Source organism: Pseudophryne corroboree, chromosome 5 (genome assembly GCF_028390025.1).
Source record: "Pseudophryne corroboree isolate aPseCor3 chromosome 5, aPseCor3.hap2, whole genome shotgun sequence".
In the NCBI taxonomy this organism is placed as follows: domain Eukaryota; kingdom Metazoa; phylum Chordata; class Amphibia; order Anura; family Myobatrachidae; genus Pseudophryne; species Pseudophryne corroboree.
In genome coordinates this window covers 704,182,816-704,208,438 of record NC_086448.1, presented here as the reverse complement: position 1 = coordinate 704,208,438, position 25,623 = coordinate 704,182,816, and the positions used below count along the sequence as shown (strand labels likewise).

The 25,623-nt window shown below is 44.5% G+C and overlaps 1 protein-coding gene across 4 annotated transcripts in view; it reads left to right on the top strand.

Moving 5' to 3' along the window:
- The window catches only part of TRPA1 (transient receptor potential cation channel subfamily A member 1), a 227,888-nt gene that overhangs the window by 44,636 nt on the left and 157,629 nt on the right, over window positions 1-25,623 (top strand). For all 4 annotated transcript variants that reach the window (XM_063923914.1, XM_063923911.1, XM_063923913.1 and 1 more), the window contains 2 exons: window positions 6,741-6,900; window positions 16,455-16,636. In XM_063923914.1, coding sequence (XP_063779984.1) covers window positions 6,741-6,900; window positions 16,455-16,636 — 342 coding nt within the window. The remainder of the gene's footprint in view (window positions 1-6,740; window positions 6,901-16,454; window positions 16,637-25,623) is intronic.

Sequence of the window (25,623 nt, the reverse complement as noted above, 5' to 3'; positions counted from 1 at the left end):
CTCAGACTTTCACACAAGTCCTAAAAGTAGATACAGAGAACCAAATCAAACAAATGAGACTCAAAAAAAAAGTAGATGTATCCATTTTTTATTGTGGAAAATGATCCGATATCACATATCTGTGAGTGGCAAAAGTATATGAACCTTTGCTTTCAGTATCTGGTATGACCCCCCCTTCTCCAGCAATAATTGCATGTAAACATTTCCACTAGTTGATTAGTCCTGAACATTGGTTTGGAGGAATTTTACCCTATTTCTCCATTCAAAACAGCTTCAACTCTTCTGCTGGTGGGTTTCCTCCCATGAACGGCTTGCATCAGGTCCTTCCACTACATTTTTATTGTATTAAGGGCAGGACTTTGGCTTGGCTATTCCAAAACTTTAAATGTATTCTTCTTTAACCATTCTTTGGTCGAATGACTTGTATGCTTCAGGTCGTCATCTTACTGCATGACCCATGTTCTCTTGACATGCAGCTCATGGACAGATGTCCTGACATTTTCCTTCAGAATATTCAGAATTCGTTGTCCCATCAAAAAATAATTAGACGTGCTCATTTTTTTTATTACGGAAAAAGATCCACTATCACATATCTGTGAGTGGCAAAAGTATGTGAACCTTTAGGCTTAGCAGATATTTTGAAGGAGAAGTCAGGTATTTTCAATCTATGGGATGACAATCAGGTGTGAGTGGACAACCTGACTTTTTAAAAGAACAGGGATATATCAACGTCTGATGTTCACAACACGTTTGTGGAAGTGTATCATGCCATGAACAAAGGAGATTTCTGAGGACATCAGAAGAAGAGTTACTGATGCTCCTCAGGCTAGAAAAGGTTACAAAACCTTCTCTAAAGATATTGGACTATACCAATCAACAGTCAGACAGATTGTGTACAAATGAAGTAAATTCCAGACCATAATTACCTACCCCAGGAGTGGTTGACCAACAAAGATCAAGCCAAGAGCAAGGCATCTAATAGTTTTCAAAGTCACAAAAGAATCCAAGGTAACCTCTAAGCAACTGAAGGCCTTTTTGACTTTAGCTAATGTTAATGTTCATGAGTCCACCATCAGGAGGACACTGAACAACAATGCTGTGCATGGCTGGATTGCAAGGAGAAAGCCGCTGCTCTCCAACCAGAACATTGATGCCCATCTGCAGCTTGCTAAAGATCACCTGGACAAGCCAGAAGGCTATTGGAACAATGTTTTTGGAAATTGAGCTTTTTGAAGTAAATGAGAAGTGTTATGTTTGGACGAAGGAGAACACTGCATTCTAGCGTAAAAACCTCATACGATCTGTGAAACACGGTATTGGTGGTATCATGGTTTGGGTCTGTTTTGCTGCATCTGACCCAGGATGACTTGCCATCATTGATGGGACAATGAATTCTAAATTATACCAGAATATTCTAAAGGAAAGCATCTGGACATATTTCTATGAGCTGCGTCTCACAGAACGTGGGTCATGCAGCAAGACAACAAGCCAAAGCACACAAGTCATTCGACCAAAGAATGGTTAAAGAATAATAAATGTAAAAGATTTGGAATGGCCAAGTCAAAGTATTGATCTTAAACCAATCAAAAATGTTGTGGAGGGACCTGAAGCGAGCAGTTCATGAGAGGAAACCCACCAACATAACAGACTTGAAGCTGATTTGAATGGAGGAATGGGGTAAAATTCCTCCAAGCTGATATTCAGGACTAATCAACAATTACGGGAAACGTTTACATGCAGATATTGTTGCACAAGGGGGGTCATACCAGGTACTGAAAGCAAAGGTTCACATGCTTTTGCCACTCAGATATGTGATATTGGATCATTTTCCCCAATAAAAAAAATGAGCACGTCTAGTTTATTTGTCTCATTTGTTTGATTTGGTTCTCTGTATCTACTTTTAGTACTTATGTAAAAATCTGAGGTAGTTTTAGGCCAAATTTCAGCAGAAAATTCTGAAGGGTTCACAAACGATCAAGCACCACTGTAAAGGTGTGTATGCATGGTGAGATTTTTGCTTCCGATTTTGACTATATAGTCAAAATTGCAAGGAAAGTTAGTGCAAATCGCAAGGTGTTAGCCACCTTGCGATCCCGATTCCATCCTAATGTGCGGTATCGCGAGGCTAGATAGACTGTGCAGGCAAGTCAATCCTGGCTATATTGTGTACTATCTAGTACAAAGTATAGTCAAAATTGGCACTTAGTCAAAATCAAAAGTACAGATAGTGAAAATTGGTGCTTCTGGGCTCTGGGGGAGTTCAAGGGAAATTGGCACGTAGTCAAAATCGGGCATAGGCCCTCATTCCGAGTTGTTCGCTCGCTAGCTGCTTTTAGCAGCATTGCACACGCTAGGCCGCCGCCCTCTGGGAGTGTATCTTAGCTTAGCAGAAGTGCGAACGAAAGATTAGCAAATCTGCTACTAAATAATTCTTTGCAGTTTCTGAGTAGCTCCAGACCTACTCCTAGATTGTGATCAGCTCAGTCCGTTTAGTTCCTGGTTTGACGTCACAAACACGCCCTGTGTTCGGCCAGCCACTTCCCCGTTTCTCCAGACACTCCCGAGTTTTTCCCTGACATGCCTGCATTTTTTAGCACACTCCCGGAAAACGCTCAGTTACCACCCAGAAACGCCCCTTTCCTGTCAATCATTTACCGATCAGCAGTGCGACTGAAAAGCGCCGTACGAACACCAACAAAACTGCTAAGTTTTTAGTTAAATAACTTAGCGCATGCGCCCTGCGTACCATGCACATGCGCATTTAGCAGCAATCGCAGCGTAGCGAAATTCGGCAATGAGCGAACAACTCGGAATGACCCCCATAGTCAATATCTCACTGTGTGCACTCACCTTAAATGCTAGCTATATGCTGACTGTATGCTACGGGGAACTCCATTTTTTAGAAGGTTTTGGAACATTATCCCAATGCACTTATTGTATGTACAGTGCTGTGATTATAAATATGCAGAACTGTTTGTTAACAGATAACATCAGTAATACATTGTTTTGCTTGGTCATGAGAGACAAATGCTCTGTGCATACAGCTGTAACTGATCAGTACTGAACTACCAAAGAGAAACTGAACAAATACATTTACTTTGATGATATAAAGTCCTTTGTGAAATTTATGCGATGTAATTATGTGACCAGCGGTCGGCATCCTGCCGGACAGTAAACCAACGGTGGAATCCCAACTGATAGAAATCCTGACAGTCGGCATGCCGACTAACAGGGACTATTCCCACTCATGGGTGTCCACGATGCGAGCCCGCAAGGGGCTTCGTTGTGCTGGCCCCCGCTGGCAATCTGGCGGACGATATCCCGGCGTCTATATGCTGACCTCTGGAATCACCACCACCGGTCACCCGATCCCAAACCTAAATTTATAAACAAGACATTCAGATAAAGACTAAGCAATGTGTTTACCAGAAGCTGCCGGATAGCCATTAATAACTCTAAACCAGTGGTTCTCAAACTGTGCGGCGAGGCACATTGGGGTGCAGTGGGACACTTGCATGGAGGCCTCAGATTGGTGGTTCATGACCAATTCAAACTATTTATTGTCAATGTAAAGGTAAAACTAGTGCTTGTGGCTGCCAGTCATAAAATATCTGGACAAACAGAAGCAAATCTAGTTCCTCACCACATAATTGAACCTAAGAATGACACATAAACATAATTTACTTAATTTAATATTTTTTTTCTAAATTTTACAATGAAAAACTTTTGGCCGAGGGGTGGCGTGAAAAAAATTCTGATACTCTTTGGCACCGTGACTCAGAAAAGTTTGGGAACCACTGCTCTAAACCCAACTTGTAAATTCTTTTCATTCTTTACAGTCTCAGTTTCAGTGAGACCTTATTTATTGTGTTATATGCCAATAATGTTTTATAGTATGGATATTTTTTTTTGTTTTTCTATGTACAAGCACACAAATTTTTTCGTTTAATCTTAAATCAATTAGAATAGTGACCTGTCAGTTGATCTACTTACTGATGTAATAAAGAGGATGCTTGATATTGCTGTTAAAAGTCATTTTACATATTACCTTTGACCTATGTATGACCTAAAAAGAATCAACACTGCACTGTTGTCTCCAAGCTCTCTCTTGCTCACAATGCACTATGTAAAATAGTGGATCTTCTTCATGACTGTGAAAACCACAGTGCTGTTTGTATATACTGTATAAAGGATTTGCATTGATTATATTTATGCATATAGACAAACACTACATTAAAGAGAGTCTTCCATATAAACGGAATAAATGGTGCCACACTACAATGGACCCAGCTGTACTCTCATGTTTTGCATTAGTGTAATTGTTTTTAAATGATTCATTATGAAAATGCGATTGTATCTACAGTATGTTATGTGTAAATATAAAAACAAGGCAGAACTCAAAACTATACAACAAATAATACATTTATCACCTATATACCATACATTGTTTTTTATGCTTTCAACTGTATACTGTAGGTATACTTACCTAACAAAGTCCCAGGTTGTTCCAGAAGGGAGAATAGTTGTCGGGATCCTGGCGCTGGTATGCTGAGCGCAGAGATTCCGACAGCCGGCATACCAACAACTATTCTCCATCTTGGGGTGTCCACGACACCCCTGGAGGGAGAATAAATAGTGTGGCGCGCTAGGAGGGGCTCTTTTGCGCTCGCCCTGCTGCTGGCATGCCGGCGGGCAGGATCCTGGCGCCGATATGCTGGACACTGGGATCCCGACGGCCGGCATAACGTAGTAGACCCGGTTGTTCCACTGAAAAGATTAAAGAGCACTTCACATACAGTACACACCATGGCGGAATGTTAATCATGAGAAGGCAAACCATCAATTTGCCAGGAAATACTGTAGTGTCTCATGTACTGTATGCTATTTATTAAATTGCTTTCCAAAACTGTGGCATGCTGTAATGCAGGGGTGAGGAACCTTTTTTCTACCAAGGTCCATTTGGATATTTATAAAACCCTTCGGGGGCCATACAAAAATTATTAACTTAAAAATGAGCCTGCCCCCAGGAGATATGCCCCAGTCAGTAGTTATGCCCCCAGTAGATATACCCCCAGTCAGTTGTTATGCCCCAGTAGATATGCCCCCAGTAAGTATTCCCCCCGTCACTTGTTTTGCCCCATTAAATATAACCCGTCACTTGTTATGCCCCATTAGATATGCCACCAGTCAGTTGTTATGCCCCATTAGATATGCCACCAGTCAGTTGTTATGCCCCATTAGATATGCCACCAGTCAGTTGTTATGCCCCATTAGATATGCCCTTTAGTAGCGACGCTTACACACACACATCAAAAGAAAAAAAAAGCACAATACTCACCAGCCCCGCTCCTGCTTCCGGACCGTTGCCCTCCGCCTGGCCGCTTGCTTCTCAGAACTATGGGAGAGAAGTCATGACGTCTCTCCCATAACACCGCACAGCTGCACACGCACACTGCCAGAGCCGGAAGCCGGAGCTCAGGAGTGAGCTCCTGCCTCCGGCTGCTACTAAGGGTAAGAAGCCAGGCGCCCACCAGTAACAAAATCTCAGCAGGCGCCTGGCTAGGTGAGCCTGTCCGGGCCGGATCAAGTGGCTCTGCGGGCCTTATACGGCCCTCGGGCCTGAGGTTTCCCCACCCCTGCTGTAATGTGTAGTCCCACAGCAAGGGAGTGATACAGAAGGTAAACATTAAAAAGATATGTAGTCATAAGGCAGTCATTAGGTTTACACCATAGGGTCGACAGGGTCAAAAGGTCAATATTCAAAAGGTCAACAGGGTAAAAAGGTCTATAGGGTCAAAAGGTCGACATCATTTTTTTTTTGGGGGGGGGGTGTTATTTTGTGTTTTTAAACGTTTTTACCCAAATTTGTTGAAATGTGTCCCCTCGCGGGCTAGCTTTGCTTGCTACGCTTCGGGCTTGGTTACAAGGTAATAGTTTAAAAGTAATAGTTTGTGACATGGATTGCAAATGCAGCAAAAGTTGTAAAAGCATGAAAAACCCTAAAAAAAACATGTGTTGACCATATGGGTGTCGACCTTTTAACCCTGTCGAGTTTTTCCATGTTGACCTTTTCAGTCTGTCGCCCTTTTGACTGTCGACTGTTTGATCCTGTCGACCTTTTGACCCCATCGACCTTTTGACAGTCAAGGTAAAAATACCAGAAACAAATGTGTTAATTGTATAACAGAACAGTAAATAGATTAGGTATTGATGCTGGTTTAAAATATCCTTAAATCTAAAACACAGCATAAAGGTACAGTATTAATTGGATAAGAAGGATGTGCTTGAATTTTTCCAATGTAAATGTACAGTAACATTCTATCACTTATCTGTATATCTCTATGCTTTCAGAAAAGACAAAAGTCATTATAATTGTATGTCAATTTATATCTTTATCTTAGTCATTTAAATATAATAGGTAAGTAAATACTTTGAAACAACAAATAAAGTTCATCTTGGGCTTTTAACATAAAGATGACACAGAAGTTATAGAACTGCTCGTCTTTTCTCAGTACTGTAATACAAGTCCATATTGGAATATTACTGTACTTCCATGCACTTTGAATAATAATACTGTACATATAGTACAGTTATACTTATTTTCTATCTTTTTTTTTTTTTTTTTTTTGAATAAAAGCAGGAATCATGTACAATAACATATCAATATGATTTATGGAATAAATATAAACATGAGTGTTATTATTTCTATGAACATAAATGCAATTGTTATTTTAACACAGATTATTCAAGAAGATGTAAACCGTGTCCGGAGTTTCATACTGAAGAATCCTGCAACTCTGACAGCTAGAGATGATATAGAGGGAACCCCACTACATTATGCTTCAAAATATGGCAATTTAGAGCTGATGTTGATGATTATCAATGAAACATCTGATGACGGTAATATATGTATTTTATATTGCATAAAACTATTACTATTTACTTATGTAGCAAATTCCTTTGTAATACATGTTAGACAATAATAAACATATATAAATATGTAATTGTGTCCTACAGTATGATGTTAGAACTTAATAATAACAACATTATTTTGTACAGTATGTTGATGCTTCACTATGCAGCTGCCAGGAGACTCCTGAAATCTTGGATAGTGTTTTGTGTGGACTGACAGGTGGGGTCTCAGGGCTCCATGTAGGGTCAGACGTAATCCCAGCCAGAGATTTTAGATTTCAAACGTGTGGACAAATTGAGAGTTGAATGTGGTGTATGTCCTAATTAAAATCTATACCGTAGTATACTGTACCATGGGCCTAATTCAAGGTTGATTGCAAAACAAAATTTTTCTCTAATGGACAAAACCATGTGCACTGCAGGTGTGGCAGGTATAATATGTGCAGAGAGAGTTAGATTTGGGTGGGGTGTGTTCAGGGCCGGTGCTAGGGTGTTCGGCGTCCTCCTGCAAACTATAAATTTTCGCCCTCCCTCCCATACAAAAGGGGTGTGATCTCACAAGGAAGAGTTGTGACCACACAATAGTACCCACATTTCAAATTACACCACACAGTAGCATAATCTTATTCACACTACAAGTAGTGTTCCTTATTCACATTTCAACAGACAGTAGTGACCCTTACTCACATTAGACTACACACTAGTACTCCTTATACATAATGCCACTTACACATAATCCCCACAGTAGTGCCTAGGGTGGCCAGATCATCCCTTTAATCCTGGAGACCTATGAATAATACAGGTTCTGTGGCTGATTAAATTTAAGCCTGCATTCCACCTGGTTCTAATCAGCCACAAAACCTGTGTAAATCACAGGTCTCCAGTATTAAAGGGATGATCTGGCAACCCTAGTAGTGCCCCTTATACTTGCAATAACCCACAGTAGTAGTGCCTCTTAAATGTAATGGCCATGGCAAGGAGGGGGTGCAATGATGTGTGGGGCCTAGGAACATGTGCACACAGGAGCATGCCAAGACAAAGGCCTGCACCGCCTTCCCCCTCCGACGCTCACCTGCATTCAGTGCCTCTGAGGTACGGACTCACTGGTGGTGGCTGCTGCTGATCTCCAGCCGAACCTGGCTGCTGCTGGTTGGGGGCATGCGCTGAGCGGCAGCTGCTCAGCAAATACATGCAGGAAGGAGCGGGGGAGCAGGCCGAGCTCAGCACGCCAGATTAAGCTTTCAGGGGGGCCAGGTCATGTAAAACAGGGAGCCCTTCCCATCTTGTAAACGCAGCCCACTAGCCTTTCCCGGTGTGTGTGACTCCTTTCCCTGCACCTCCATCAGGCAGCAGTGGGGAGGAAGCTGAAGCCTTCTTTTGGGCAGCATACAAGCCTGGCAGCAGAAATCTGAAGGCAGGGTACATGATTTGTGCGTACTGTGTTGTACTTGTGTTGTACATAAGATTTTTTTTTATTGTCCCATATTACATATAGATACAGAATGGGCTGTTTCACAAAGCCTTGTTAAATTATTTTAATATACAGTATTATTAATTCTGAAATTTAATCCAGGGCTGACTACTCCCAATGAAAGGATGTCCAAGGATAACCCCCTTCAATAAAAGAGACATTCAAAATGAGACTTCAGATCTGTGGGGCGGCCCAATACGTCTACTCACCCTCCTCCACTTACTACTGCTGCGCCACGCTCCCTTCCATCTCTGGCAGCGGCTCTGTGCGAGCACACTTTCACTGCAATGAAACATGATTGGTGGATAGCACTAGCCATCCACCAATCACTGATATGATACTCTCATGACTGTGATTGGTGGATGATCGGTGCCATCCACCAATCAACACTGCTAGCACCCGGCGATGTGAATGTGGACATTGACAATGACTGGCCCGGGTGTCTGCTGTGCCCCCCTCTCTCTAGCTGCCGCTTCCAGCAAGGAGGAGGTAGAGAGGGGGAGCCGTTCTTCATGTTGCCGGCGCCGCTGACCCCTATACAGCGTGACAGGCAGGCGCAGCGGCAGAAACAGCAGGGTTGTTGCAGAGCGGGGAGAGCGCCTCTCCAGGTCAGCGCCTCCCTGCATTGCGGACCCTGCTGAGCAGTTAGCGCCAGCACTGGGTGTGTTCAAACTGAAATCTAAATTGCAGTGTAAAAATAAAGCAGCCTGTATTTACCCTGGACGGAAACAATATAAACAACCCAAATCTAACTCTCTCTGTACATGTTATACCTATCGCCCCCCCTGCAGTGAACACAGTTTTGCGCATTAGAGGAAAATTTTCTTTTGCAATCAACCTTGAATTAGGCCCCATATGCAAAGGCAAACAGTACTTTCCCTGCATGCGAAGAAACTGCATGTGCGCTCCTCTATTTTAGCCATCTGAAAAACTTTAAGGGCCAAACATACAGCTTTCTAACGTTCCAAATAGATGCACATTATTCCCTAACCTTAGAAACAAATCAAAATAAAACCAGTAAGAAAAGAAAGAGATATCACATACTCTTACATAGCTCGCACATGCACTCTAAATCATCAGATTTCCCTATGCAACACTCAACCCATTCACTCGCCCCAAAACACCCCAGAGATGCCTAACAATGCATGCTTTAGGCTGTTTCTGATTTGAGGGCAAAGGAAAAAACAACAAGTAACTTTACACCCTGGCATGCAGGTGGGGTAGATGCAAAATGTGCAGTGTAGGAACACAGCTGTCCAGCATTTGTGGAGGCAGACTGCATCCAAAAATAATATATGTATTTGCACCCCTTGCATGGCAACATGCTTTGCACAGATACAAAGTTACTTGTTCTTTTTGCTTTCCCTCCAACTCAGAATCAGCCCATCACGTAGGCCAGCGGTGGCCAACCTGTGGCTCTTGAGCCACATGCGGCTCTTTCTTTCTTCAAATGTGGCTCCTACCACACAAAGTCACATGACCACAACAGATCCGGTAACCACTGCTCTCCAGAAAAACACGCAGCAGCACTATGGGAACTGAGGGAGCCAGATACTAGAGATGAGACACCCACCAGCAAACAGAGGACACATAAGGGGCTGCTGAAATGGCATGAATTGGGGGAAGCTGAAGTGACACATGAGGGTGCTGGCTGGAGTGACAGGAGGGTGCTGGCTGGAGTGACAGGAGGGTGCTGGTTGGAGTGACAGGAGGGTGCTGTCTGAAGTGACAGGAGGGTGCTGGTTGGAGTGACAGGAGGGTGCTCTCTGAAGTGACAGGAGGGTGCTGGTTGGAGTGATAGGAGGGTGCTGGTTGGATTGACAAGAGGGTGCTGGTTGGAGTGACACATGGGGGAGTTGAAGTGTATTATGTGAATCTGGAATTTTTTAATATATTTTTTATGTGGATCTGGCTTTTACAATTATGTTATGTGGAAGTGGCTTTTTCAATGTATTTTATACCAGGGGCGTGGCCTAGAAGGCACAAGGCCACACCCCATTTTTGCATGTGTGCTTTTGGCTCGATGTCGGCTCTATGACGTACCTAACACATTTTTTTAGGCTCTTTGTCTCTGACTGGTTGGCCACCCCTGACGTAGGCCATAGACTGCATAGTTGTGCAGATGAGCAAAAGAAACCGCGAGGGGCGGAGCAGGAGAACAATAATGGCTGTGCCTTCATACACTGCAAGATGTATGGAGGTGATCTTCCCTTAACAGCATGGAAGCAGCTGAATGACAGTCGGGGCAATCGAACAGGTTTGATGATCAAATCAAATAATCCTGACTGTTTTCCAGCAATTTTCATGCTGTGAATGATTATCGTTCAGAACGTTCATTTCATCAACTGATCAGAACAATTATTGTTCAGTGTATGCCCGCTTTACTCAAAATACCGCTATATGCCCTTCTTGGGCGCAGGTAATCTTCATGAGGAAGTTCAAACATAGAAATAAATATGGTTCTCCTCCTGTCGTATGGTAATGTCAGTAGGGAAGGGGGCAACTTGGCAGCTCTCCTAATTGAAAAGATTGAGGCAAGCAGTAACTTGCTGTCCAATGATGACTGCAGAATGATAATCTCAGACACAGGGGTCTTTTTAATAGGGACTGCCTATGTTAGGGGCAGATGGTGAGCTGTTTTATCCCATACTGATATAGGGACTGCCTATGTTAGGGGCAGATTGTGAGCTGTTTTCTCCCATACTGATATAGGGACTGCCTATGTTAGGGGCAGATTGTGCGCTGTTTTCTCCCATACTGATATATACAGATAATGGCCCTCATTCCGAGTTGTTCGCTCGCTAGCTGCTTTTTAGCAGCATTGCACACGCTAAGCCGCCGCCCTCTGGGAGTGTATCTTAGCTTAGCAGAATTGCGAACAAAAGATTAGCAGAATTGTGAATAGAAATTTCTTAGCAGTTTCTGAGTAGCTCGAGACATACTCTGCCACTGCGATCAGTTCAGTCAGTTTCGTTCCTGGTTTGACGTCACACACACGCCCAGCGTTAGCCCAGCCACTCCCCCGTTTCTCCAGACACTCCCACGTTTTTCCCTGAAACGCCTGCTTTTTTTTGCACACACCCATAAAACGGTCAGTTTCCGCCCAGAAACACCCACTTCCTGTCAATCACACTACGATCACCAGAACGATGAAAAATCTTCGTTAAGCCGTGAGTAAAATACCAAACTTTTGTGCTAATTTACTTGGCGCAGACGCACTGCGAACATTGCGCATGCGCAGTTTGTAACTTATCGCACCGATGCGAAGAAAAAGAACGAGCGAACAACTCGGAATGAGGGCCAATGTTATATCCCACCACCTCTCTGCCCATAATTCAGTCAAATGGTACAAAAATATAGGAACAAATGTCCTGAGTTGGGATGTGGTGTGAATGCTGGCTGTCGGGATCCCACCAGTTCAAATACTGACACCGGAATCTCGACACCCGTTGGAATCCCGACGCCGAAACCCCGAAAGGGGCAGGAGAACAAAGCCGGAATCCTGACAGCCAGCATCCCGTCCATAAGAACAGCCGGCGGTTAGGTTTAGGGATGGGAGACGGAGGTTAGGTTCATGCACCAGGCAGGGGGATTAGGGTTAGGCTGCGGGAGGTGGGTTAGGTTATAGTTAGGTTTAGGAACCCCCACGGAGGGTCAGGCTGTGGGAGGAAGCTTTAGGTTTAGGCAGTGGGGACAGGCGGTTTGGATTAGGCACCTGCGGTGGGTGGTTAGGGTCAGGCACTAAGGGAGGAGGTTAGGATTAGGCTGCGGGAACAGATGGTTAGGGGTAAGGGGTTGGGGGAAATGGCCTCTACTCAGCCCTGTGGGGATTTCATACAATGGGATCCCATCGTCGGTATTATAAATGTAGGGATCCCGGCCACCGGCATTGCATACTGATTTCCCTGAGTCACCTCCTGGCAATGGGTGAAGGGAACCATGTTTACCACACACTGAAAACTTCTACTATACCGCAGATCACAGTCACCACCTCCTCAAAAGTAATTCTGTACAGTATACACTACATATGTCTCTGTGTAAATGTATCTAGTATGACCATCAGGGCCGGTGCAAGGTTTCTCAGCACCCCAGGCAAATCTTCAGCCCCCCCACCCCCCCTCCTTATGAGGGGGAGACAGACATGGGCCCCAGACTTAGAGAGTCAGGGAGAGAGCGACAGTGTCAGGGAGAGAAGGGGGAGAGAGACAGTGTCAGGGAGAGAGTGACAGTTTCAGGCAGGGAGGGAGAGACAGTGTCACAGAGTAAGAGAGATAGAGTGTCAGGGAGACAGTGTCAGGAAGAGAGCAAGAGAGAGAGAGACAGTGTTAGGGAGATAGAGAAAACAGACAGAGAGGAGCAAGAGAGAAAGAGTGTCAGGGAAAGACAGTGAGAGAGAGGGAGAGCCAGCAGGGGATACAGTATACTACCTGAGTACTTTACGGCACAGTAGGGATGGCCATTGACTATCGATGATTCTGAATCATCGATGATTTATCCTCAATGTCAAATACTTTTGCTATCGATGGCGGAGAACCAGATGGGCTTCCATCATCGATGGTGGGCGTGGTGCCGATGGTATTGCACAGTACAGTATACACAGTATATTGCACACATATACCATATATATAGTACAGTGTGTGATATGTATACACCACATAATACACATATAATACGCATAGTACATTTAGTATAATGGGGGTCATTCCGAGTTGTTCGCTCGCAAGCGGATTTTAGCAGATTTGCTTATGCTAAGCCGCCGCCTACTGGGAGTGAATCTTAGCATCTTAAAATTGCGAACGATGTATTCGCAATATTGCGATTACACACCTCGTAGCAGTTTCTGAGTAGCTCCAGACTTACTCGGCATCTGCGATCATTTCACTGCTTGTCGTTCCTGGTTTGACGTCACAAACACACCCAGCGTTTGCCCAGACACTCCCCCGTTTCTCCGGCCACTCCTGCGTTTTTTCCGGAAACGGTAGCATTTTTTCCCACACGCCCATAAAACGGCCTGTTTCCGCCCAGTAACACCCATTTCCTGTCAATCACATTACGATCGCCAGAACGATGAAAAAGCCGTGAGTAAAATTCCTAACTGCATAGCAAATTTACTTGGCGCAGTCGCAGTGCGGACATTGCGCATGCGCATTAAGCTGAAAATCGCTGCGATGCGAAGATTTTTACCGAGCGAACAACTCGGAATGACCCCCCATGTACACTTACAGTTCGTTGGGTGAGATATAAATATATATATATATATAGAGAGAGAGAGAGAGTAGCAGAGACCTAGGCGCTTCAGTACAGGTGTATAGTGATAGAATGTTGTGAGTAACACTCCTTAACTCTTTTAAGAGTAGCCGCTCATATCATAATACAAAATTTGTGTATGGTATACACATAAACAAAGATAGGTAGTGGAGAAAATAAGCGCTTGAGAGTGCAACAACAAATTAAAAGGGAAATAACCAGGTGGGTATGATTATAACCAAGAACACTTATCTGGTTTTACAAGAATTTCCAACGATTGTTGATCATTTGGGATTTACATGTAAAGAAAAAACATAACAAAACATAGTGTGTACCGTTCTCACAAAAAATGTCATTTAGCAATGGAGGGCAATAAATTAGGGAACATGCTTATTCCCAATTGAACATATTTGATAGCCCAGACATTTAGAAGTAAACATAGTAACAATTTAATATAAAAGACATACAATGGCTACACTACACACGTACAAGATAAAAAGTATTTAGAGGCTTATCTGTCCATCTAAAAGGGGACTCAGCAGCAATCCGTCCCGATAAATATAAAATAGCCAGAATACATGCGTACAGGAATTTAAAAGTTCAATCGCTTATATCCCCTTGAAGAAGTCCAGGCTTTTGACGGACGAAACGCGTTGGGACTGTTTTGCTGCTGAACTCCTCTAATGGACAGATAAGCCATTGAACTATTAAATTCCTGTATGCATGTATTCTGGCTATTTTATATTTATCGGGACGGTTTGCTGCTGAGTCCCCTTTTAGATGGACAGATAAGCCTCTAAATACTTTTTATCTTGTACGTGTGTAGTGTAGCCATTGTATGTCTTTTATATTAAATTGTTACTATGTTTACTTCTAAATGTCTGGGCTATCAAATATGTTCAATTGGGAATAAGCATGTTCCATAATTTATTGCCCTCCATTGCTAAATGACATTTTTTGTGAGAACGGTACACACTATGTTTTGTTATGTTTTTTTCTTTACATGTAAATACCAAATGATCAACAATCGTTGGAAATTCTTGTAAAACCAGATAAGTGTTCTTGGTTATAATCATACCCACCTGGTTATTTCCCTTTTAATTTGTTGTTGCACTCTCAAGCGCTTATTTTCTCCACTACCTATATATATATATATATATATATATATATATATATATCCGAGAAATGTCTACACACACAGCAAATCCAACAATGTGCTGGGGTGCTACTTACCATGTTCAGAAGATAAACTCCTCATTCCAGGTGCATAAGTAATATGAAGGGGTGCACTCTCCAGGCTCTCATTAGAATCCAAATCTTTTATTAAGACATAGATACAAACAGTATTGCTGACGTTTCGGTCCTCACTGTGAGGACCTAAACGTCAGCAGCAATACTGATTGTATCTATGCATTATAAAAGATTTGGATTCTAATGAGAGCCTGGAGCGCGCACCCCTTCATATTACTTATATATATATATATATACACACAGTATATAACACAGCGGACACACAGCGTAATCACACTGCTGCATATATAATATACACAGTACAGTATATAAGATATAATGCACACATATAGTGCACTGGGTGATATATACAGCCGGTATACAGTAAGTCAGCGGGACACACGGTGTAATCACACTGCAGCACATACAGTATATAACTAGAGACTCACAGCTGAAAAGGAGGATACCGACTAGAGGTACACAGGTCTATGATGGGGGCGGGACTTGACGGCATTAGGTCACGCCCCCTAAATACCCGCGAATCGGGAGCCAGCCAGGAGAGAGCAGGCAGGGCCAGGATTTGTCCTCCTCTCCCCTGCTACATCCTCCGTGGTTGCAGCTGCAGTGTTACACAGCTTGCACTGCAGCAGCTTCAGCTCCTCCACACAAAAACAATGACACCGGGTGAGCAGGCGCCATACATCCCTTGCAGTGAGTGCAGTGCAGATCCTGTGAGTCTGTGACATCATTGATTTTGTTGCTTCACTCAGCGCCGCCTTCCAAGTGCCGGCGCCCATAGGCAGTTGCCTAAAGCTGCCTCGTGGTGGCGCCGGCCCTGATGACCATATATAGGGCCTAATTCAGACCTGATCGCTAGGGTGCGTTTTTTGCATCCATGCGATCAGGTATTTGCTGCCTACAGGGGGAGGGTATTACCTTTTTGCAGTTGTGTGATCGCATTCATTGGCAGAGCTGCACAAACATAAGTTTGTGAAGTCTCTGCAGTGCACTACCCAGGACTTACTCAGCAGCTGCCATGATTGGGCCGGAGCTGACGTCAGAAACACTCCCTCCAAATTCCTGGTCCCTCTTGCATTTTTCCAGACACTCCCTGGAAACGGTCAGTTGACACCCACAAACGGCCTCTTCCTGTCAAGCAGCTTGTGATCACTGGTGCGTTCGGAATTTTCGCACCATCCCGTCACTGACTGGCGATCCCTGTTGCTGCAGTCCATCACGCCTGCGCATTGAGGTGCATACGCATGCTCAGTTCAGACCTGATTGCCCGCTGTGCGAAAATGCACAGCAGCTATCAGGTCTGAATTACCCCCTTAGTATCTATAGATACTATTATCTCATATAGAATACAGTACAGATACACACTCCACGGTACCAAGAACTGCTAATCAGAATATTTATAGTAAGCTCTGCAATCTAACACAAAGCAAGGTCGAGGTTCTTGATATAATTTTCTTTCTTTGTGGGACTATAAGTCCCAGCATGGTAGCACCTCCCTATATATGTAATAGGGTGTCCATTTCTCATTATTAACTGATATATTGATGTAAGTAATAACATTGTATTTTGTTTTTAGCCTCAGTCCTCAATGCTGTGGATTATAAAGGCTGTACACCACTACATTGGGCTATTGTGAAAAACCAGATTGACAGCGTGAAGGTCCTGCTGAGTAGAGGAGCGGACCCGAACATACTGAACTACTACAGGCTGTCTCCTCTGCACGCGGCAGTCCACTTGCATCATAACAGCATTGTCGAGGTAGTAAATACTGTTATTCTCCTACTAGGAAAGACACATTTTATAGTGTCCATTTTAGCCATATTGATTCCTATTTCTAAAAAGTTGCAAACAGTTAAGGAATAAATATAGGGGGTCATTCCGAGTTGATCGCTCACTAGCTACTTTTTGCAGCCGTGCAAACGCATAGTCGCTGCCCACAGGAGAGTGTATTTTAGCTTTGCAAGTGTGCAAACGCGTGTGCAACCGAGCGGGACGAAAACGTTTTTGCAGTTTCTGAGTAGCTCTGGACTTACTCAGCCCTTGCGATCACTTCAGTCTTTTTGGTCCCGGAATTGACGTCAGACACACGCCCTGCAAACACCTGGACACACCTGCATTTTTCCAAGCACACCCAGAAAACAGTCAGTTGCCACCCACAAACGCCCTATTCCTGTCAATCTCCTTGCGATCGGCTGTGCGAATGGATTCTTCGTTAAATCCATCGCACAGCAATGATCCGCTTTGTACCCATACAACGCGCCTGCACATTGCGGTGCATACGCATGCGCAATAGTAACCTGATCGCTGCACTGAGAAAAACGGCAATGAGCTATCAACTCAGAATGACCCCCATTATTATCTTCACTCAAAAGATAAAATCATTACAGTGGCATACATTAATTTCAAATACATTCATTTTAAGTTTGAAAAAAAAATATTTGCAGTGTACAGTAGTCTATTTTCTGATCCAAGGGGGAGATGTATCAAGCCTTGGAAAGAGTTAAGGGGGGTACACACTAGAGATGAGCGGGTTCGGTTTCTCTGAATCCGAACCCGCCAGAACTTCATGTTTTTTTTCACGGGTCCGAGCGACTCGGATCTTCCCGCCTTGCTCGGTTAACCCGAGCGCGCCCGAACGTCATCATGACGCTGTCGGATTCTCGCGAGGCTCGGATTCTATCGCGAGACTCGGATTCTATATAAGGAGCCGCGCGTCGCCGCCATTTTCACACGTGCATTGAGATTGATAGGGAGAGGACGTGGCTGGCGTCCTCTCCGTTTAGAATTAGAATAGATTAGAGAGACACTTGATTTACTAATTTTGGGGAGCATTAGGAGTACTCAGTAGTGTACAGTGCAGAGTTTTGCTGATAGTGACCAGTGACCACCACTTTTATTTATAATCCGTTCTCTGCCTGAAAAAAGCGATACACAGCACACAGTGACTCAGTCACATACCATATCTGTGTGCACTGCTCAGGCTCAGGCCAGTGTGCTGCATCATCTATATATATTATATATCTGTCTGACTGCTCAGCTCACACAGCTTATAATTGTGGGGGAGACTGGGGAGCACTACTGCAGTGCCAGTTATAGGTTATAGCAGGAGCCAGGAGTACATAATATTATATTAAAATTAAACAGTGCACACTTTTGCTGCAGGAGTGCCACTGCCAGTGTGACTAGTGACCAGTGACCTGACCACCAGTATATATAATATTAGTAGTATACTATCTCTTTATCAACCAGTCTATATTAGCAGCAGACACAGTACAGTGCGGTAGTTCACGGCTGTGGCTACCTCTGTGTCGGCACTCGGCAGCCCGTCCATAATTGTATATACCAGTGACCTAACCGTGGTTTTTTTTTCTTTCTTTATACATACATACTAGTTACGAGTATACTATCTCTTTATCAACCAGTCTATATATTAGCAGCAGACACAGTACAGTGCGGTAGTTCACGGCTGTGGCTACCTCTGTGTCGGCACTCGGCAGCCCGTCCATAATTGTATATACCACCTAACCGTGGTTTTTTTTTCTTTCTTTATACATACATACTAGTTACGAGTATACTATCTCTTTATCAACCAGTCTATATATTAGCAGCAGACACAGTACAGTGCGGTAGTTCACGGCTGTGGCTACCTCTGTGTCGGCACTCGGCAGCCCGTCCATAATTGTATATACCACCTAACCGTGGTTTTTTTTTCTTTCTTTATACATACATACTAGTTACGAGTATACTATCTCTTTATCAACCAGTCTATATATTAGCAGCAGACACAGTACAGTGCGGTAGTTCACGGCTGTGGCTACCTCTGTGTCGGCACTCGGCAGCCCGTCCATAATTGTATATACCACCTAACCGTGGTTTTTTTTTCTTTCTTTATACATACATACTAGTTACGAGTATACTATCTCTTTATCAACCAGTCTATATATTAGCAGCAGACACAGTACAGTGCGGTAGTTCACGGCTGTGGCTACCTCTGTGTCGGCACTCGGCAGCCCGTCCATAATTGTATATACCACCTAACCGTGGTTTTTTTTTCTTTCTTTATACATACATACTAGTTACGAGTATACTATCTCTTTATCAACCAGTCTATATATTAGCAGCAGACACAGTACAGTGCGGTAGTTCACGGCTGTGGCTACCTCTGTGTCGGCACTCGGCAGCCCGTCCATAATTGTATATACCACCTAACCGTGGTTTTTTTTTCTTTCTTTATACATACATACTAGTTACGAGTATACTATCTCTTTATCAACCAGTCTATATATTAGCAGCAGACACAGTACAGTGCGGTAGTTCACGGCTGTGGCTACCTCTGTGTCGGCACTCGGCAGCCCGTCCATAATTGTATATACCACCTAACCGTGTTTTTTTTTTCTTTCTTTATACATACATACTAGTTACGAGTATACTATCTCTTTATCAACCAGTCTATATATTAGCAGCAGACACAGTACAGTGCGGTAGTTCACGGCTGTGGCTACCTCTGTGTCGGCACTCGGCAGCCCGTCCATAATTGTATATACCACCTAACCGTGGTTTTTTTTTCTTTCTTTATACATACATACTAGTTACGAGTATACTATCTCTTTATCAACCAGTCTATATATTAGCAGCAGACACAGTACAGTGCGGTAGTTCATGGCTGTGGCTACCTCTGTGTCGGCACTCGGCAGCCCGTCCATAATTGTATATACCACCTAACCGTGGTTTTTTTTTCTTTCTTTATACATACATACTAGTTACGAGTATACTATCTCTTTATCAACCAGTCTATATATTAGCAGCAGACACAGTACAGTAGTTCACGGCTGTGGCTACCTCCGTGTCGGCACTCGGCAGCCCGTCCATAATTGTATATACCACCTAACCGTGTTTTTTTTTCCTTTCTTTATACATACATACTAGTTACGAGTATACTATCTCTTTATCAACCAGTCTATATATTAGCAGCAGACACAGTACAGTGCGGTAGTTCACGGCTGTGGCTACCTCTGTGTCGGCACTCGGCAGCCCGTCCATAATTGTATATACCACCTAACCGTGGTTTTTTTTCTTTCTTTATACATACATACTAGTTACGAGTATACTATCTCTTTATCAACCAGTCTATATATTAGCAGCAGACACAGTACAGTGCGGTAGTTCACGGCTGTGGCTACCTCTGTGTCGGCACTCGGCAGCCCGTCCATAATTGTATACTAGTATCCAATCCATCCATCTCCATTGTTTACCTGAGGTGCCTTTTAGTTGTGCCTATTAAAATATGGAGAACAAAAATGTTGAGGTTCCAAAATTAGGGAAAGATCAAGATCCACTTCCACCTCGTGCTGAAGCTGCTGCCACTAGTCATGGCCGAGACGATGAAATGCCAGCAACGTCGTCTGCTAAGGCCGATGCCCAATGGCATAGTACAGAGCATGTCAAAACCAAAACACCAAATATCAGTAAAAAAAGGACTCCAAAACCTAAAATAAAATTGTCGGAGGAGAAGCGTAAACTTGCCAATATGCCATTTACCACACGGAGTGGCAAGGAACGGCTGAGGCCCTGGCCTATGTTCATGGCTAGTGGTTCAGCTTCACATGAGGATGGAAGCACTCAGCCTCTCGCTAGAAAAATGAAAAGACTCAAGCTGGCAAAAGCAGTAGCACCGCAAAGAACTGTGCGTTCTTCGAAATCCCAAATCCACAAGGAGAGTCCAATTGTGTCGGTTGCGATGCCTGACCTTCCCAACACTGGACGTGAAGAGCATGCGCCTTCCACCATTTGCACGCCCCCTGCAAGTGCTGGAAGGAGCACCCGCAGTCCAGTTCCTGATAGTCAGATTGAAGATGTCAGTGTTGAAGTACACCAGGATGAGGAGGATATGGGTGTTGCTGGCGCTGGGGAGGAAATTGACCAGGAGGATTCTGATGGTGAGGTGGTTTGTTTAAGTCAGGCACCCGGGGAGACACCTGTTGTCCGTGGGAGGAATATGGCCGTTGACATGCCAGGTGAAAATACCAAAAAAATCAGCTCTTCGGTGTGGAGGTATTTCACCAGAAATGCGGACAACAGGTGTCAAGCCGTGTGTTCCCTTTGTCAAGCTGTAATAAGTAGGGGTAAGGACGTTAACCACCTCGGAACATCCTCCCTTATACGTCACCTGCAGCGCATTCATAATAAGTCAGTGACAAGTTCAAAAACTTTGGGTGACAGCGGAAGCAGTCCACTGACCAGTAAATCCCTTCCTCTTGTAACCAAGCTCACGCAAACCACCCCACCAACTCCCTCAGTGTCAATTTCCTCCTTCCCCAGGAATGCCAATAGTCCTGCAGGCCATGTCACTGGCAATTCTGACGAGTCCTCTCCTGCCTGGGATTCCTCCGATGCATCCTTGCGTGTAACGCCTACTGCTGCTGGCGCTGCTGTTGTTGCCGCTGGGAGTCGATGGTCATCCCAGAGGGGAAGTCGTAAGCCCACTTGTACTACTTCCAGTAAGCAATTGACTGTTCAACAGTCCTTTGCGAGGAAGATGAAATATCACAGCAGTCATCCTACTGCAAAGCGGATAACTGAGTCCTTGACAACTATGTTGGTGTTAGACGTGCGTCCGGTATCCGCCGTTAGTTCACAGGGAACTAGACAATTTATTGAGGCAGTGTGCCCCCGTTACCAAATACCATCTAGGTTCCACTTCTCTAGGCAGGCGATACCGAGAATGTACACGGACGTCAGAAAAAGACTCACCAGTGTCCTAAAAAATGCAGTTGTACCCAATGTCCACTTAACCACGGACATGTGGACAAGTGGAGCAGGGCAGGGTCAGGACTATATGACTGTGACAGCCCACTGGGTAGATGTATGGACTCCCGCCGCAAGAACAGCAGCGGCGGCACCAGTAGCAGCATCTCGCAAACGCCAACTCTTTCCTAGGCAGGCTACGCTTTGTATCACCGCTTTCCAGAATACGCACACAGCTGAAAACCTCTTACGGCAACTGAGGAAGATCATCGCGGAATGGCTTACCCCAATTGGACTCTCCTGTGGATTTGTGGCATCGGACAACGCCAGCAATATTGTGTGTGCATTAAATATGGGCAAATTCCAGCACGTCCCATGTTTTGCACATACCTTGAATTTGGTGGTGCAGAATTTTTTAAAAAACGACAGGGGCGTGCAAGAGATGCTGTCGGTGGCCAGAAAAATTGCGGGACACTTTCGGCGTACAGGCACCACGTACAGAAGACTGGAGCACCACCAAAAACTACTGAACCTGCCCTGCCATCATCTGAAGCAAGAAGTGGTAACGAGGTGGAATTCAACCCTCTATATGCTTCAGAGGTTGGAGGAGCAGCAAAAGGCCATTCAAGCCTATACAATTGAGCACGATATAGTAGGTGGAATGCACCTGTCTCAAGTGCAGTGGAGAATGATTTCAACGTTGTGCAAGGTTCTGATGCCCTTTGAACTTGCCACACGTGAAGTCAGTTCAGACACTGCCAGCCTGAGTCAGGTCATTCCCCTCATCAGGCTTTTGCAGAAGAAGCTGGAGGCATTGAAGAAGGAGCTAAAAGGGAGCGATTCCGCTAGGCATGTGGGACTTGTGGATGCAGCCCTTAATTCGCTTAACAAGGATTCACGGGTGGTCAATCTGTTGAAATCAGAGCACTACATTTTGGCCACCGTGCTCGATCCTAGATTTAAAGCCTACCTTGGATCTCTCTTTCCGGCAGACACAGGTCTGCTGGGGTTGAAAGACCTGCTGGTGACAAAATTGTCAAGTCAAGCGGAACGCGACCTGTCAACATCTCCTCCTTCACATTCTCCCGCAACTGGGGGTGCGAGGAAAAGGCTCAGAATTCCGAGCCCACCCGCTGGCGGTGATGCAGGGCAGTCTGGAGCGACTGCTGATGCTGACATCTGGTCCGGACTGAAGGACCTGACAACGATTACGGACATGTCGTCTACTGTCACTGCATATGATTCTCTCAACATTGATAGAATGGTGGAGGATTATATGAGTGACCGCATCCAAGTAGGCACGTCACACAGTCCGTACTTATACTGGCAGGAAAAAGAGGCAATTTGGAGGCCCTTGCACAAACTGGCTTTATTCTACCTAAGTTGCCCTCCCACAAGTGTGTACTCCGAAAGAGTGTTTAGTGCCGCCGCTCACCTTGTCAGCAATCGGCGTACGAGGTTACATCCAGAAAATGTGGAGAAGATGATGTTCATTAAAATGAATTATAATCAATTCCTCCGCGGAGACATTGACCAGCAGCAATTGCCTCCACAAAGTACACAGGGAGCTGAGATGGTGGATTCCAGTGGGGACGAATTGATAATCTGTGAGGAGGGGGATGTACACGGTGATATATCGGAGGGTGAAGATGAGGTGGACATCTTGCCTCTGTAGAGCCAGTTTGTGCAAGGAGAGATTAATTGCTTCTTTTTTGGGGGGGGTCCAAACCAACCCGTCATATCAGTCACAGTCGTGTGGCAGACCCTGTCACTGAAATGATGGGTTGGTTAAAGTGTGCATGTCCTGTTTTGTTTATACAACATAAGGGTGGGTGGGAGGGCCCAAGGACAATTCCATCTTGCACCTCTTTTTTCTTTTCTTTTTCTTTGCATCATGTGCTGATTGGGGAGGGTTTTTTGGAAGGGACATCCTGCGTGACACTGCAGTGCCACTCCTAGATGGGCCCGGTGTTTGTGTCGGCCACTAGGGTCGCTAATCTTACTCACACAGCTACCTCATTGCGCCTCTTTTTTTCTTTGCGTCATGTGCTGTTTGGGGAGGGTTTTTTGGAAGGGCCATCCTGCGTGACACTGCAGTGCCACTCCTAGATGGGCCCGGTGTTTGTGTCGGCCACTAGGGTCGCTAATCTTACTCACACAGCTACCTCATTGCGCCTCTTTTTTTCTTTGCGTCATGTGCTGTTTGGGGAGGGTTTTTTGGAAGGGACATCCTGCGTGACACTGCAGTGCCACTCCTAGATGGGCCCGGTGTTTGTGTCGGCCACTAGGGTCGCTTATCTTACTCACACAGCGACCTCGGTGCAAATTTTAGGACTAAAAATAATATTGTGAGGTGTGAGGTATTCAGAATAGACTGAAAATGAGTGTAAATTATGGTTTTTGAGGTTAATAATACTTTGGGATCAAAATGACCCCCAAATTCTATGATTTAAGCTGTTTTTTAGTGTTTTTGGAAAAAAACACCCGAATCCAAAACACACCCGAATCCGACAAAAAAAATTCGGTGAGGTTTTGCCAAAACGCGTTCGAACCCAAAACACGGCCGCGGAACCGAACCCAAAACCAAAACACAAAACCCGAAAAATTTCAGGCGCTCATCTCTAGTACACACTAGGCGATTTCAGCCTAAAAAATAAACGATAATGAGAGAAATGTCGGTATCATTTATTTTTAGACTTATATTGTCCAGTGCATATGGAGGCAATATTGGTGACCGATGAATGATACCCGCACGCCATTCAGTGTTCACAATATTGAGCTAACATGCAGCTCAACCCGTCAATGTCAGGCTGAGCCGCATGTTCAGGAATGCCGGCTGTGACGTCACTGAACGATAACGTTCAGTGTGTATGCACTGTAACGTTGAACATGTCGTCCGTCGCCGGCATTCCACAATCGGTTAGTGTGTGCCCGCCTTTAGAGTGAAGAAGTTGCATAAAGCAAGCAATCAGCTTTTAACAGTCATTTATCTAGACAGTCTATGAAATGACAGTGATTGGTTGCTATGGGCAACTACTGCTCTTTTCTCTCTCCAATGCTTGATACACCTCCTCCCCAGTAATATAGGAGACACTGTAATTGCTTTTACTGTATGTCTTGAGCGCACACGGTATGGAATGTAATGGAGTATGAGTTCACCCGACGTGTGGGATGCCGGCCCAACCCAGACGTTTTTTTAAAGGGGCAATAATTTACTAGGCAAAACCGAGTTCGGCCGGAATCCCGCATCATTGTTCCTTTTAAAAAAAGTTCAAGTTCAGCTGGCATCCCGCATGTCGGGTGAACTCGGACTCCATTGCATCCCGCCCATCAAGTGAAGCTGCTCACATGTAATTGCTGCTAACATGTAATTGAATCTGCTCCATTATATTAGTCCAAAACAACATACTGTAAAAAAGACAAAAATCATAGCAAAACATCTAATATCAAATCAAAGAAAGGGGTGTTTGTCGGTCTGTAGGAGACAGTGAAAATCCTGTAGGATCAGGCATTGGTTATGGGATGCCGGCGGCATACCGACGCCTGGATCCCGGGCCCGTAGAATGTCGGCAGGTGCAACAAAGCCCCTTACAGATTCGCAGTGCTCGATACAGGTTCTATTCCCACTCTGTGGGTGTCATGGAAACCTACGAGTGGGAATAGCCCCTGTTAGCCGGCTGGCAGCATTGTCAGTGGTCGGGATTCTGGCGTCTGTATTTTGACCATCTGGATCCCGACTGCCAGCAATGTAACTACATCCAAGGATCAGTAAGGTTACTGAATACATTCTGCAACTGCTAGAAAGTGTAGAAACAACATGACATCTGCAGGTGATATAAAGTTACCATCCAACAACTCATAGTGTGGCTAACCGTTACCGCACTTATCATATTTCATATGTTGTATTTTTACAAAACAGACTACAGGAGGCATTTGGATACCTTTATCTGTATCGTCAGGCACCGTTGCCTCTAAGCTACACTCAGAAATCCAATGGCAGG